Raw genomic sequence first — 14,054 nt, 5'->3', positions numbered from 1 at the left:
CCACCAGGCTAGTGATCCTAGCACACAGGCTGTGCAGTGCCGTGCCAGAAGAATAACATGGCATACTGGATATTAACTCTGAGAGTGCTCTTACTCTCACTCTGAAGCCCCTTTTTGATGCTCAGGCAGTTATGACCTACAGATCATCTCTGTATTATTTACTGGGGCTTTGAGGATGATGCATTGAACCACTGAGCCTTTAGGCTAGTGCTTTTATGCCAAAATATTTATGTTGACTTAAGGGAGTAAAATTTGGCCCAAAGCCTCACTGAATTGAAAAGTGTATTTAAATATATGTTGGAAGAGGAATTTGACATTGACTGACTAGAGCGAAGAGGAAAAGAGGTTAAAACCTTACTTTTTATTCTGTTTACGTAATTCAGAGTTCAAGATTATTCCACCTTTTAATTAAAGCTCAGCAAGATCTCTTCTGCTGTTCAGTAGAGGAAATAAGAAAGAGAGAGAGGTGGGAGAGGAGAATCAACTGTTTGCCTAGTTGTACTGGGTACAACTAGATGCCCGAAAATGCCTGGGGGCATGTAACAAGATTTATGTTGCGGTTTCATTCTACAGGCTTTTTAATAGATTCATCTGCCAAATCCCATTACTGTTTGTATATTATTTTAAAATTAATCTTGGGTTTTCGTTTAATTCTTTCTCTAATGAGCTATTTACAGGGTGCCTCATTAATACTTCTAAGGTAGTATAAAAAGAATTGGAGGAGAAAGCTGCACCTGGGGAATGGAGCAATTTCAGATTTACAGTCTTTTGGGAATTTCTCCTTTTATAAGAATATATTTTGTAAAATTTCATGGGGGTCAGCTAGACATCTGCTTATAAAATCCTAACCTGTCTTTCGCAGAGAAGATTACCATGAAGATGGGTTCTGTCAGCCATACAGGGGAATTGCGTGTGCACGGATCATTGGAAATAGGACCATTTATGTGGACTCCCTCCAGATGCAAGGGGAAATTGAAAACCGTATTACTGGTAAGCTTATACATCTCTGTAGCAGGGTAAAAAACATCCATGAAAATATCCAATTCAGGTATAAATAGTGCTATCATCCGGTTTTATTATTCAGTTTTATTGGTCAATGACTAATAAATCCTTACATTAAGGTTTCCAGGAGGTGAGCTGGTTTCACACTTGTGCAGTTAGCAAAATTTGGAGCAAGGAAGATGTCTATCTGCTGTCATGTGTAGAAGCTTCTTCTGTGTCCTTTAGTAAAATGTCAGAGCATTGACTTTTTAACAGCTTTTAGTTTATACTGAAGCTTTTTGCGTGATGGATTCAAATAGTATATTTGAAAAAGAAAACAATCTGTGAAGTAATAAAAAACTTTTATTTTCTTGAAAAATGTATAGTGGCTTTTTCTTTGGGTTTCCTCCCCTGTTGCATAATTCCAGCATAGTCTGGATTTCACATTGGTTTATATAAAATAAGAGTCAACCTTCCTGTGCTCTGTCCCTGCGGATCCCTCCTCTGATTGTTGTTTCAGTACAGTCACAACCAAAACCTTAATGGCTTTTCGTGGGCTGTACATCAACATGGGTTTTCTTCACTGGACCTCAGTTAGCTAACATTAGCTGTGACTCTGATGTACACAAGTTGAGCAAGCAAATGAATCTGTGAAACAGAGCAAACTGTTTGTCATAATGTATGACCAATTAACTCAGTCCAGCATGAGCTTATTTGCATCTGGCCAGATATGGCTTACTAATTGAATCTGCAATTTTAATGTAGCTAGTCACCAAAAAGAGTTTGACTTCACTTGTCAGCTCTGTCACCTTAAAGATAATGCCTTAAAGGCTCATTGTAAAGCCAGGTATCCAGGTCAGGGTTTTTTCTGTTCTTCAGATAGTGATTAGATTCTGGGACTTGCAAAATTCAGGTGCTGACCTTTCTTTGTACTATTACAACTCATTCCCCTCTTCTACCTCTTTACTGTTTTAACACCAGCCTTTTTTACCGTTATGTCATTAATTATTGATCATTACTGTTGATAAAATTTTTTTCTATGACATAAACTCTACCTGTTTGGATGTATTCCAGTAATACGGAAATTTTCAGCTACCTGAAATGATTAAATCTGTAACTCTGCAAATTAGGTTCATAATGTCCTAAAAAAAACCCCAAACAAAACAAACAAGCACACAAAATCCAACCCCAAACCTGTGATATCTTCCAGAAAATGTTTGTTGGTCAAGTTATACTTATTTCTGGAATACACCACATGGACATTCGTGAACTGGCTGCTGGATCTGATCATTGGTTATCTTTTGGAAGCTGGGGGCTGGAGTTGAGAATAATTTTTGCCAGAACTGTTCTTTCTTAGGAAAATTCTGGGGATCACCATGTAGAGCTGCTCAGTGCCTAGCTAAGCAGTAATGATTATCCATCAATAATATGGCATTTTCAAACGATACACATCTGAAGGACATACCAAATGCCTTATGCAAAATAACCCTGAGAATTTCACAGCATACTTGGTTCTTACAAGTCTTCTTATGTGTAAAAGCAAGTACTGCAACACTGAACGTTCTCTGTCCAAATGACAAGGTATTTCTGAAGTTTCGAACTTCATAGATAAAAAAAAAAATCTGCTGTATAAATGCTGTTGAGATTTTGCTTGTACTTTTGCCCATTTTTTGGTGGAAGCTGTTAGTGGTCAGACCTCCCATGGGGCGCTCAGGGGAGGCTGTGCGTGGGAAACGGTGACACCTACTGCCCGATGCCAAGAACATTTAACAAGGTTACAGGTGACACCTATAGGGAATTTTTATCCTGGATTTTTACCTTCTCTGCTGGGCTGATGTATGAAATACATCCCCTTTGCCTCTACAGCCCCTAGTGCTGTTCCATCCTGCACATGTGGTTACATGAGAATTGCATCCTTCTATTAAAAAAGAAGGACGTTTCTGGAGAAAATCTTGAGACATGACTTGAGAGACTGGAAGGCCAACAATAAAGAGTGCACGGACCTGATCGCTGACCTGTGGACATGTGTGGCTAGCGATGTCTTTGCTGTGCTGTTTAGTGTCTGTTTAATAACTAAGTAAATAAACCCCTTAGATGCTACCACACAGTCCTGCTGGCTTTTGCACCTCCCATCAAAATAAGGACATGACTGTGACTTGTGCAGTCTTTGCTCATGCTGATTTAAATTCTGTAACATCTTCACAAAAATTAGTGTGGAGTTTCAAACAGCCAACAGTGACTGCTTCACTCCTCCAGGTTTATTTTTTTCCTTGTTAGCCTTCAGGACAAGCACATGTCACAGCTGTCATTTCACGCCTGATATCATGCCTGCATGCAGTGTTCCCTACATGACTGATAAGGGGTTATATTCCTGTGTTGATATTCCTGCATTAAAATAAGCAAAGGTATAAACAGTACAAAAGACTGGGACTGGGACTGCTTGCTGTATGTGTGGTGTTTAAGAAGAGACAGGAGACTCTCTGATAGCAGGTGGCAGCAGAAAGTAGAGGGTTGAAAGGACAGAGCTGAACAGTAGGGGAAAAGTTGATTTGTAGGTTGTAAATAGGCTGCCGAATAACTTGAACTGCTCATTCCCTCTCTTTATACAGTGTGTGTTGGTGGAACATGCAGTCTAGCAAGCCTTACTCACAAATGTTTTCCAGTGTGGGAATGCATGTTCCTACATTTAAAGTTTGATTCATCCCCAAATACAATGCACACACGCATTTGTCTTTTCTTTGCAATGTGCAAGAAAACTCTCAGATAAATGTTACTGTGTCAATGCTGAGAGCTAAAGGGGACGATTAAGTTCCTAATTCATTATGACATCATATTAATGTTAGCAGTATGCTGAGATTGATGACATTCATTTTCCCCAAAACTGCTGCCTGATAGGCTTTTCATGTCTATTAATAGCAGTATCTTCCCAAATACCAAAGGCATACTTTCTTTTGCCTGTCAAGGCTTAAAAAACTCATCTTCTTTATTAATCAAAACGTCTGCAGGAGGAAGAAGCTAGGTGACCCTCATTCAGATTTTACCTAATTAGGAACTTTGGAAATACATGTCAGTATCCTGGCAGATCTCTTGCCTGCACTGTTTATTCTTTGAAGTTAAAATTAGTCAAGTGCCAACAGTTTGCTCAGTGCTAGTCACTTGGGTAACTTCCTAAGAACTAAGATCTACAAGCTCTGTGCAGATGTCAGAGGGTCACTGGGATGCTGGGTTTGCTTTCTGCATTTGTCAGCTCTCCTTTACAGCAGAAATGACCTAATTTCCCTGCTGCTCAGTGGGCTGTTAGACCCTCAAGAAAACATGGACATTGTAAAAGGCAAATGTAATGAAAATATGTTGTTTCTTATGCTTTTCATAACTTAATACTTAAGCAGTACTTTTGTTCCTTTCCAGCTGCATTTACCATGATTGGCACTTCCACACATTTGTCTGATCAGTGCTCACAGTTTGCTATACCATCCTTCTGCCACTTTGTGTTTCCCCTGTGTGATGAGCGCTCTCGGACCCCTAAGCCGCGGGAGCTGTGCCGGGATGAATGTGAAGTTCTGGAAAATGATCTCTGTAGGCAGGAGTACAACATCGCTAGGTCAAATCCCCTCATCTTGATGCAGTTACAGTTGCCTAAGTGTGAGGATCTCCCACGACCTGACACCTTGGAAGCTGCCAACTGCATAAGGATTGGGATTCCTGTGGAGAGACTCAGCCGATGTAAGTCTGGGTATTTCATCAGTGGGAAAAAGTAAGGCTTGTGGCTTCCTCATGTTGGGTCTGAGAGGTGATATTTTATCAGCTATTCTTTTTGTAAAGAAAGTACTGCTATACTGGATGCCGCAACTTTTTATCATGTTAATACTGACCTTAGTTGCACTGTTGTAAGGTATAGTTAGGATGGCAAGGAAGTTTAAAGGATGCTGCTTAGTACTCAAAAGGCTTATATCAACCACCCTGGTCTACAAAACGACTGATTTGACTCAGATTTGCAAGGGGAAGCAGCGTGTCACAGGCTTCCCTCCCCACATGCCTGCTCCCAGCTCTGGCTCAGTCCTTGCTTTTCTGGATGAGTCCCCCCATACTGCTATTTGGGAGTTTTCCTTACATATGAATAAACCTCAAATAGGCTGTGGAAGCTTCACTAGAAAAATCTGCTAAGAAATTAAACATTTAATACTCATTCTTTCTATAATGAAACCCACAAGAATATTAATCCTGTAAATTGAGCATGGAGTGTTTTGTCTTTCTTCACCCACACAGGATGGGTGAAAACATTGATCTTGCTTCCATGGATTTGTATTTGCATCCAGGAGTAGAAGGACTTTCCTGTTGTCAGTAATTATGTGCTGACAATTTTTTTCCTACTTTGTTTCCTAGCAATTAATCACCTCCCTCAACAATATTCAACAAGGAAGCTCCAAGAGACTAAGGATGCTTAAAGTTCAAAGTGTGATAAGATTTTTCTGAGTATCGTTGGTGCACCCACAGTTAAGAGCAGGGGTCATGGCATAATGGTGGACATGGAAAACTAGCTGTGTGCTATGTAATGCAGCTGAGAAGCAGAAATAACTGAGAAAACTATGACAGAGGCAAATCATCCAGGGAAGAGGTATCAAGCAAAAGGAATGAGAATAAAAACAATAAAAAGTCTGGCAAAAGTAATCCCTGATCCTCAGAGCCAGAAGTGCTCTCTTTGGTGGGAAAGTTGCGACCTGATTATCCTGGGAGTTTGGAAGAAGGGCTTTGAGAGCTGGATTCCTGGGGGCTGGGCAGGTGGACTTGGAAAAATGGCTAATGTAATGTTGCAAACATGCAGAAAAATGCATGAATCAGTGCAGTTGATATATATGGGAGCCAAGCAGTCAAATATATATATATATGTATATATGTATAAAGGGAGGATAGCAGCAAAACAGAGATTAAAGATAGGAGTTCAACGATATGAAAGTGGTGTATCTAAAGAGAAGAAAGGCTTTAGAAGAAAGGCATTAGAAAACGCAGCACTAATTTCTCTAGGAAGTGAGTAGTGTGAGGAAGATGGGAAGATTACAAGAAATGAAAGTGGTGGGAAGTTTATGCTGTTGGCATATGAAGACTTCTCCTGAAGTGAAACTCATATCTCTAATTTACTTTAACTTATCTTGTCTTCTATCTAAAGGTCCATACTTACTCTTTAGTATCAACTTGCATTCAGAGTTACCAAATATTGCTGTGTATAGCCATAGAGCTGGGACACTCCAAGGCAGAATCCAGAAATAACTGGGTGTAAGAGTACAGATACCCCCAGAACTGAAATCTCAAACCTCACAACTTTCATTTAAACCCTGAAGTACCTAAAATCAAGTACTTTTTGCATACATGGTCTCTGCATTTCAACTCTTGTGGTCTTGCTGGCCTTGACTATTTTGTTATTTGCAACTTCTTGTCAAATCTTATGTTGCAGATCATCAGTGCTACAATGGTTCTGGAGCAGACTACAGAGGAATGGTCAGCGTTACGAAGTCTGGCCACACTTGCCAACTCTGGGACTCTCAGAGTCCCCACAACCATGATCTGACAAGCACACAGTTTCCAGAGCTAGGTGGAGGACATGCATATTGCCGAAATCCTGGAGGTCAGATGGATGGGCCCTGGTGTTTTACAAAGAATAAAAACATACGCATGGAGCTGTGTGACATACCTTCCTGTAGTATGTATTCTCTTGTTTTCCCCCTACTATTTTCCTAAGTCCTGTGTATGTAATGTTCCCTATTTTTACAAGTACAGTTCACTTAAGAGTGTTTCAAACGTTTCACTTGCTGTAATGTGGGACCCTTGTTTTGTGTTTAATATTTTCTGGAGTTCATAGCTTATAACTGAGATATTGTGACACGTTTTAATCATCTATTACTATTTATGATTATATATTGCTTTCATTATGTGTTGGGTGTTAAGATGAGATAATAATTAATGATAAGGTTGCGGTTTGTGTTCTAACATGCCAAATGCCAGACTTGACATACTTGCCACCTGCGTGTGTTTGGTTTGCTCACACTGCTCAATGGCATATTGCTTTCACTCTGTGTGGCATCTTGTAGGCAGCAATGATCTTCAGATCCTGTAGAGGGAGATGCAGCACCATGCTTGGCGGGAAGGAGCCTGTGTGAGGTGCAGAAGCAGAGATGTCACAAAACAGACGATCTTGTCAGAAAAGTCCTACGCTACCTGCTAGTGGCTCTGTACTGCACGACTAATGGCAAAAATAAAAAGTTCATCTCTCACAGCTTAATACTGTCCCACTCACCTCCCTGTACTGGGACAGCCTTCACTCTAGAGCTGTTACGGTTGTAACAGTCTTTGGCCGCAGCAAAACAACTTCATGCTGTGCTTCATTAGAAAGAAAAGTGTGTTTCCTGCAAAAACAGATGTATCTTGGAAGCCATGGGTTGCCTGGATATTTAAGAGCTCAAAATTGATACAAAATTTCTTAGTTACTTCATTTTTTTACAGTAATACGATTTGACATTTATAATAAATTTCTACATTTCATGTAACATGGTGCAAAGATAACACTTGGATGTGGTTGTGGTGAAAGCAGTAGCCACAAATAGCAAAACCACACATTGCAGAAAACATCCCAGGCAGTTCCAATGAATATTTTGGACATCACTATGCTTTCCTAGAATCTCTAAGTATCAAAAAAGAAAGCATTTCAGGAAGGTTCCAGAAAAGTCTTCTGAGGGTATATTGGTGGCTGTTTCATGTCTATCTCACTGTAACATAAAAGCACTTTTATTGTACCAAGTACAGAACAAATAATACCTCTGCCAGTGAGAAGTGAGATTTATTTTATTCTGGGCAGAAGTAGTACCAGTGGAGGTAAAAAGTGAGCAGAGAGCTGATGAAATGGCTGTAGTTGGGCAAGAAGGCCAGACTGCAATGTTCTGCTATGGTTTATCACATTGAATTCACTGCTTTATATACTGTGATGAAGGCTGCTCTCTTGAGTTTTATCCCTTGAACGAGATAATGCAATGATACTCTGGTCTATGTTCTGCAGTTTCCACAACCGGAAGCCTCAAAAATAATGTGAAATAAACCACATGCCATGCTGTTACAGCTAACACATTAAATGTGGGGCTCGTGGTTTATCTTCATACTGCAAGTTGCTATGTCCATTCAAACTTCTTTGAGATAATTAATGAGAAGTTGTGTCGGAGAGGGTAATGTGACTTCGGTTTTCAAGCTGTAGGAGCGTACTTTTTGTTTAAAATACAGTATTAACAGTCATACTGTAGGTTTGGTTTGGGGTTTTTTGTTTCATTTGTGGGTTTTTTTCTTTCTTTTCTATAGAATGCTTTAAAAATACTTACCTTAAACAATGAACATCTCTGTGCCTGACAGGTCCACATGACAACAGTAAAATGGGAATCCTCTACATCCTGGTTCCCAGCATAGCCATCCCTCTGGTTATTGCCTGCCTTTTCTTCCTGGTCTGTATGTGCAGAAACAAGCAGAAGACATCTGCTGCTACACCACAGCGCCGCCAGCTGATGGCATCTCCTAGCCAGGACATGGAAATGCCACTCATTAATCAACACAAACAGGTATTTTTTTCCAGGGTTTCCTTAGGCCACATATTTCCAAAGTGTCGTGGCTTTCAGTGCCTCGGGTTCTCGGTCTTCAAATTGAGCCAAGTTGTAAGTGACTTGATTTCCATACTGTGCTGCTCATCTACTTCAGTGAAAAGCACATCTTGCACTCACTAGCTGTATCTAGAAACCCTGGCCTTAGGCAACAGCTTTCAGGACAAAGTATTTTATGACATTTGTTTTTACCTGTCAGTCCCCTTCTGCCTATTGTCTCAGTGACTGGAAATGTTATTTCTGATCCAGTCTTCAGCCTGCAGCTCATTTTCGCTCCTGGTAATGCCACAGTTGGTTTGCTTGTTTAAAGCAGGATGCACGGTGAGGTTTCTTGTCTAATCTGTTGGCTCAGTCCACTGGTATTCTGAACTACCACTGAGAAAGGAGCTGAGCTGGGGTGCAACATGTTTCTAAGGCTGTGTATCACAAAGGACGGTGAAATGAAAATGGCTTTGAACTCCTGTCTACGGATCTTAGTTCCTGCGTATGATTTTCTGGGTCAACTAACTGATCTCTGCATTAAAATCCTGTTCAGAGCTAATGTTGCATTTTTAATAACAGCATTACAAGATGCAAGCTCAAAAAACCAATGCTCAGTTTGGAACAATTGGCAACATCTGTTCAGGAAGCCATAGAATATTTGCAAGATATTACCAGTTGTAACAAAGTGCATTGATTTTGTGTGTTAAGGGGGAGGCTTAATGGCTGAGTCTGGGCTTTGCTGGAAAATACTTAGTTCAGTTCACAGTCTTATGACCATTAAAATCAGAGATTGCTCCCAAATTAACTGTTAAAGCATCTTTCCAGCCTGCCCTGCTCCCTCCTGCTGCGGTGTCCTGTGTGTAGAGCTGTGCCAGCTGCCTTCGGCTTGGTCTGGAACTCCTTCAGCCCATCAGGACAGACCCATTAGATCACTGTCACAAACTTCCATGCTTTCCTTGTCAGCTGCAGGAGGGAGGCTCTTGAAGTTTATCGCTCTTGGGTTTGCCACCTTTTCCTTCATGTACCAGAGAGAAATTCCTTCTTTCTTCTGGTCCTCTTCCACCCCTCTCCATCAGAGCTAGGATGAGGTTTCTCAGCAGGGGTACAGCTGTTCCTGTAGTGCAACAGGGGAGAAAGGCCTATCTGCTACTGCAGGGCTGAAGGAGTGAGGTTTTGTTCCTCCTTCTGCTGGAAGGGATATGTCAGTTTACCCCTAGGCTGCCACCTCCTCAGCCAGTGGCCACGGCTTTTCTGACAGATCTCCAGTGAGCACCTCTGGGTTACTGTGAAGGGCAAGCGCTGCTGCAGTTAATAGACATCACCATTTACCAGATTTACTCTGAACGGATTATTTGTTTAGCTTGTGGGGAATATGGTCACTCCTTTGAAAAATAATTATAGTCATCATCTTGCAGCATAATTCAATTTAAACTTCTGATAATAGTATAACTCATTTCAAGGTTAACTGTAAAATCAGTGTGCTGATATGAATATACAAAAAGCTGAAGTAATTGTGACCCAATTTGTCTTCCATTTGGAGCATCTAACCAGTAGAAGCTTTTTTTTTTATAGGAAAAGCTGTAGTTTAGGAAACACTGTGATTTTTTGCTGACTTACTTTCTTTACCCTGTTTCAGGCTAAACTTAAAGAAATCAATCTGTCCACTGTGCGGTTTATGGAGGAACTAGGAGAGGAGAGATTTGGCAAAGTCTACAAGGGGCATCTTTTTGGTACAGCGCCAGGTGAACAGACTCAAGCTGTCGCTATCAAGACGCTTAAAGACAAAGCAGAACTGGCTCTTCGAGAAGAATTCAAGCATGAGGCAATGATGAGATCACGATTACAGCACCCAAACATTGTTTGTCTGCTGGGAATAGTGACAAAGGAACAGCCCATAAGCATGATATTTAGCTACTGTTCCCACAGTGACCTGCATGAGTTCTTGGTGATGCGATCTCCCCATTCAGATGTTGGCAGCACTGATGATGACAAGACAGTAAAATCCACTCTGGAACCAGCAGACTTTTTCCACATTGTGACTCAGATAGCTGCAGGAATGGAATACCTTTCAAGCCACCATGTTGTCCACAAGGACTTGGCCACTAGAAATATACTGGTGTTCGATAAACTGAATGTGAAAATATCTGATTTAGGCCTTTTCAGGGAGGTTTACGCTGCTGATTACTACAAACTGATGGGAAATTCCCTTTTTCCTATCAGATGGATGTCCCCTGAGGCTATTATGTATGGCAAGTTTTCTATTGATTCAGATATATGGTCATATGGAGTTGTGTTGTGGGAAGTTTTCAGTTACGGCCTGCAACCTTACTGTGGTTATTCTAACCAGGATGTCATTGAGATGATCAGGAACCGACAGGTTTTGCCATGTCCTGACGACTGTCCCACATGGATATACACTTTGATGTTGGAGTGTTGGAATGAATTTCCCAACAGAAGACCAAGATTTAAAGATATACACAACAGACTACGAACATGGGGAAACCTTTCTAATTACAACAGCTCAGCGCAAACCTCTGGGGCAAGCAACACCACGCAAACAAGTTCTCTCAGCACAAGCCCTGTTAGCAACGTCAGCAATGCTAGGTACATTGGACCAAAGCAGAAAACTCCAGCTTTCCCTCAACCGCAGTTCATACAAATGAAAGGGCAGATGAGACCAATGGTTCCACCTCCCCAGCTCTACATTCCAGTCAATGGTTACCAGCCAATGCCTGCCTATGGCGCTTACTTACCAAATTTTTATCCTGTCCAAATTCCAATGCAAATGGCTCCTCAGCAAATGCCTCCACAGATCATTCCCAAACCAGGCTCCCACCACAGTGGGAGTGGATCCACCAGCACAGGCTACGTAACAACAGCACCTTCCAATGCATCAGTGGCTGACAGGGCTGCTCTGCTCTCGGAGGGCACGGATGACACACACAATGGAACAGAAGACATCGCACAGAATCCTGTCCAGGAGGAAGAGGAAGAGGAGGGCTCTGTGCCTGAAACAGAATTGCTGGGTGATAATGACACACTTCAGATGGACGAAGCAGAAATTCAATCAGAAGCCTAAGGAATTCGGCCTCATTACTAAGAATTTCACATCACTTCCATGCATGGAGACTGTAGATCCTTAGGCTTAATAGCAGTGATTTTGATCTGACTAGAAGAAACAAAACTACACCCATTTAAAGTGCAACATTAACGATATACCGGGTTTATTGACCATTGCCACCATCAGATTTTCCAAATATGATGGTATAGAATTTCTGGGTTTAATCTTTTTTACTGTCCTACAGTTCTTGAGGGAAGCTGCTTTTCAGTTATGTACTGTTGCTGTGCAACATATTGCAGAGTAGCATTGCACATCATGTATATCATGATACGTGAGTGTAATGTTAGTGAATTATGCTTAAACCAGTAACACAAAAAGGAATCCAACTATGGTTGCAGAATTGCTCTGAGTGTAAAGAAGTGCCCTGGATGTGATGGACAGCTTAGTTTATAGTATTTATCTCTTTGACATAATGGACACGAGATTGTTGTTTGCTTTTTGAGTCTGAAAAAATAACAAATTGAGAATACTGATTTGTGTTTGTATTACGACAACCAGAGAAGTAGGGAAACTGAACATAAAATTGACTGTGCTGAGTCAGACCACGGGTCTGTCCAGCCCAGTAGCATGGCGCAAAAGGCCATCGGTAATGTCTGCCCAGGGAAGACTGCAAGGGCAATTTCCCTTGTAGAATTTCCCTAGGGTATTTCCCCAGTATCCAGCAATTTGTGGCTTAGGGACTTCCTGAGCCAGAAGTGGATTCTTTTTCTGTTTAATAGCCCTCAATGGAATTTTCTACCATGAATTTATCCAAATGATTTTGAACACACATAAACTTACAGCATCCACAACGACTTGTGGAATAACATGAGAGGAGAGAGGATGGCTTTCTTTCATCATTCCCAATGAATGACCGTGACGGAAGCTTCCAAATGAGATCATCTGACTGCATTTGTGGATGAAAGTATTCCTTCTCTGCTGTATATTTTCAGCAGCAAGCAGCCTTAATACACTGTTAACCAAAAATGGGGATATTGTAGGGGATATTGTAGGTGTGCACTAACTTAACAATCCAACTTTAATTGCATATTGGTTATCAAGTATAGAAAAGGACTCCACATGTATGTTCCTGCATTGTAAAAATGTTGGGTTTTGTGCGGGGTTATAGACTTACTTGATTTACCACAATTACTGCTGGATTGCGTGTGAAACCATGTTTTTTCCTGCCTCTGTAGTGAAAATGAATCTTTGAATTTTAGAAGACCAAAATAAGCAATACTGTACAAAGTGCTGGTTTTGTGCTTCTATTTGCAGGATGAATCATGTACAGACCTTTAAACGTAATTTATGTTTTACTACATTTTATATACTTTTTTTGTTGAACTATTTGAATTTTTTTTAATGAATGACTTTATAACTTAACCATTTACAATATTCACATGTGGTGCAGTTTTATTGTATTGCTGTTTCATTTTGTTAAATACGCAGACAGGTCCATACATTTCATGACCCTTTCTGTAATACAAGCATTACACATTCTCATTGTAGCATTGTAGCCAACACACACTATAGCTATAAGTTGTACATCCAACATGGATTATTCAATAAAGTGATGCAAAAAGTATCATTAAGTATGTTATCTTTACAGTTCCTACAGCCGCTGCTTTGTTAGGGTACTTTGTGGAAATAGAAAAGACCACAGTTCTTTAGGTTACAGGTTTCATACCTAAACTACAACTTTTTATTTTATTGCATTGGGATTCACTTGTAAGTTGTGTATCTTTGTGATCTACACCCTGTGTTCATGGTATGTTTCAGCATTACTTATTTCCAGCATTTCACCTGGATTTGGAAATGCACTGGTAGGAATAAAATATGAAAGCTTTATTACTTGTGTTAAAATAATGCAGCTTTGGGTGCTATTACTAAATAAAGTATAGATAAATAAATAAAAAATGTTAAGTTTATTTACTTTAAGGTCTTTTTTTCTTCTAGGTTTCACATTCTCAGATTAATGACTTTCATTAATCAACTACATTGGCTTCCTTTCCTAACTTGCTGCCTGAAAAATGGAGAGTAAGTGGTCCAGTTGCACCACAGATGTGTCAGTGAGAGAAGAGATTATAATAAAATAATGAGTGGCAGTCAAGGGAAGCTTCTGTACAGCACTGTCTGAGGTTCAGCCCATTTCTCATTAAGCTCAAAGAGCATTACAACTTTGGGTGTTTTGGGTTCCATCTGGGAAACTCTTAATTCCCTTCTTCAAGCCTCATAAATTCAAGCCTATAAATCACTATAGTCAGAAAAAATGAGACAGATTCCTATACTGACTTTCCCATCCCTGCTAAGATGCGGATGACCTCTCAAAGTGGTGGTAGAGGAATGGTATACAATTCTCT

The 14,054-nt window shown here is 40.5% G+C and overlaps 1 protein-coding gene across 2 annotated transcripts in view; it reads left to right on the top strand.

Moving 5' to 3' along the window:
* The window catches only part of ROR2 (receptor tyrosine kinase like orphan receptor 2), a 154,380-nt gene extending 140,758 nt beyond the window's left edge, over positions 1-13,622 (top strand). For both annotated transcript variants that reach the window (XM_055699661.1, XM_055699662.1), the window contains exons 5-9: positions 863-990; positions 4,390-4,704; positions 6,431-6,676; positions 8,371-8,573; positions 10,231-13,622. In XM_055699661.1, coding sequence (XP_055555636.1) covers positions 863-990; positions 4,390-4,704; positions 6,431-6,676; positions 8,371-8,573; positions 10,231-11,673 — 2,335 coding nt within the window. In that variant the 3' untranslated portion in view covers positions 11,674-13,622. The remainder of the gene's footprint in view (positions 1-862; positions 991-4,389; positions 4,705-6,430; positions 6,677-8,370; positions 8,574-10,230) is intronic.
* The last annotated feature ends 432 nt before the right edge of the window (positions 13,623-14,054 follow it).

This window comes from Falco cherrug, chromosome Z (assembly GCF_023634085.1).
Source record: "Falco cherrug isolate bFalChe1 chromosome Z, bFalChe1.pri, whole genome shotgun sequence".
Taxonomy (NCBI): domain Eukaryota; kingdom Metazoa; phylum Chordata; class Aves; order Falconiformes; family Falconidae; genus Falco; species Falco cherrug.
This window is presented reverse-complemented; position numbering and strand designations above follow the sequence as displayed.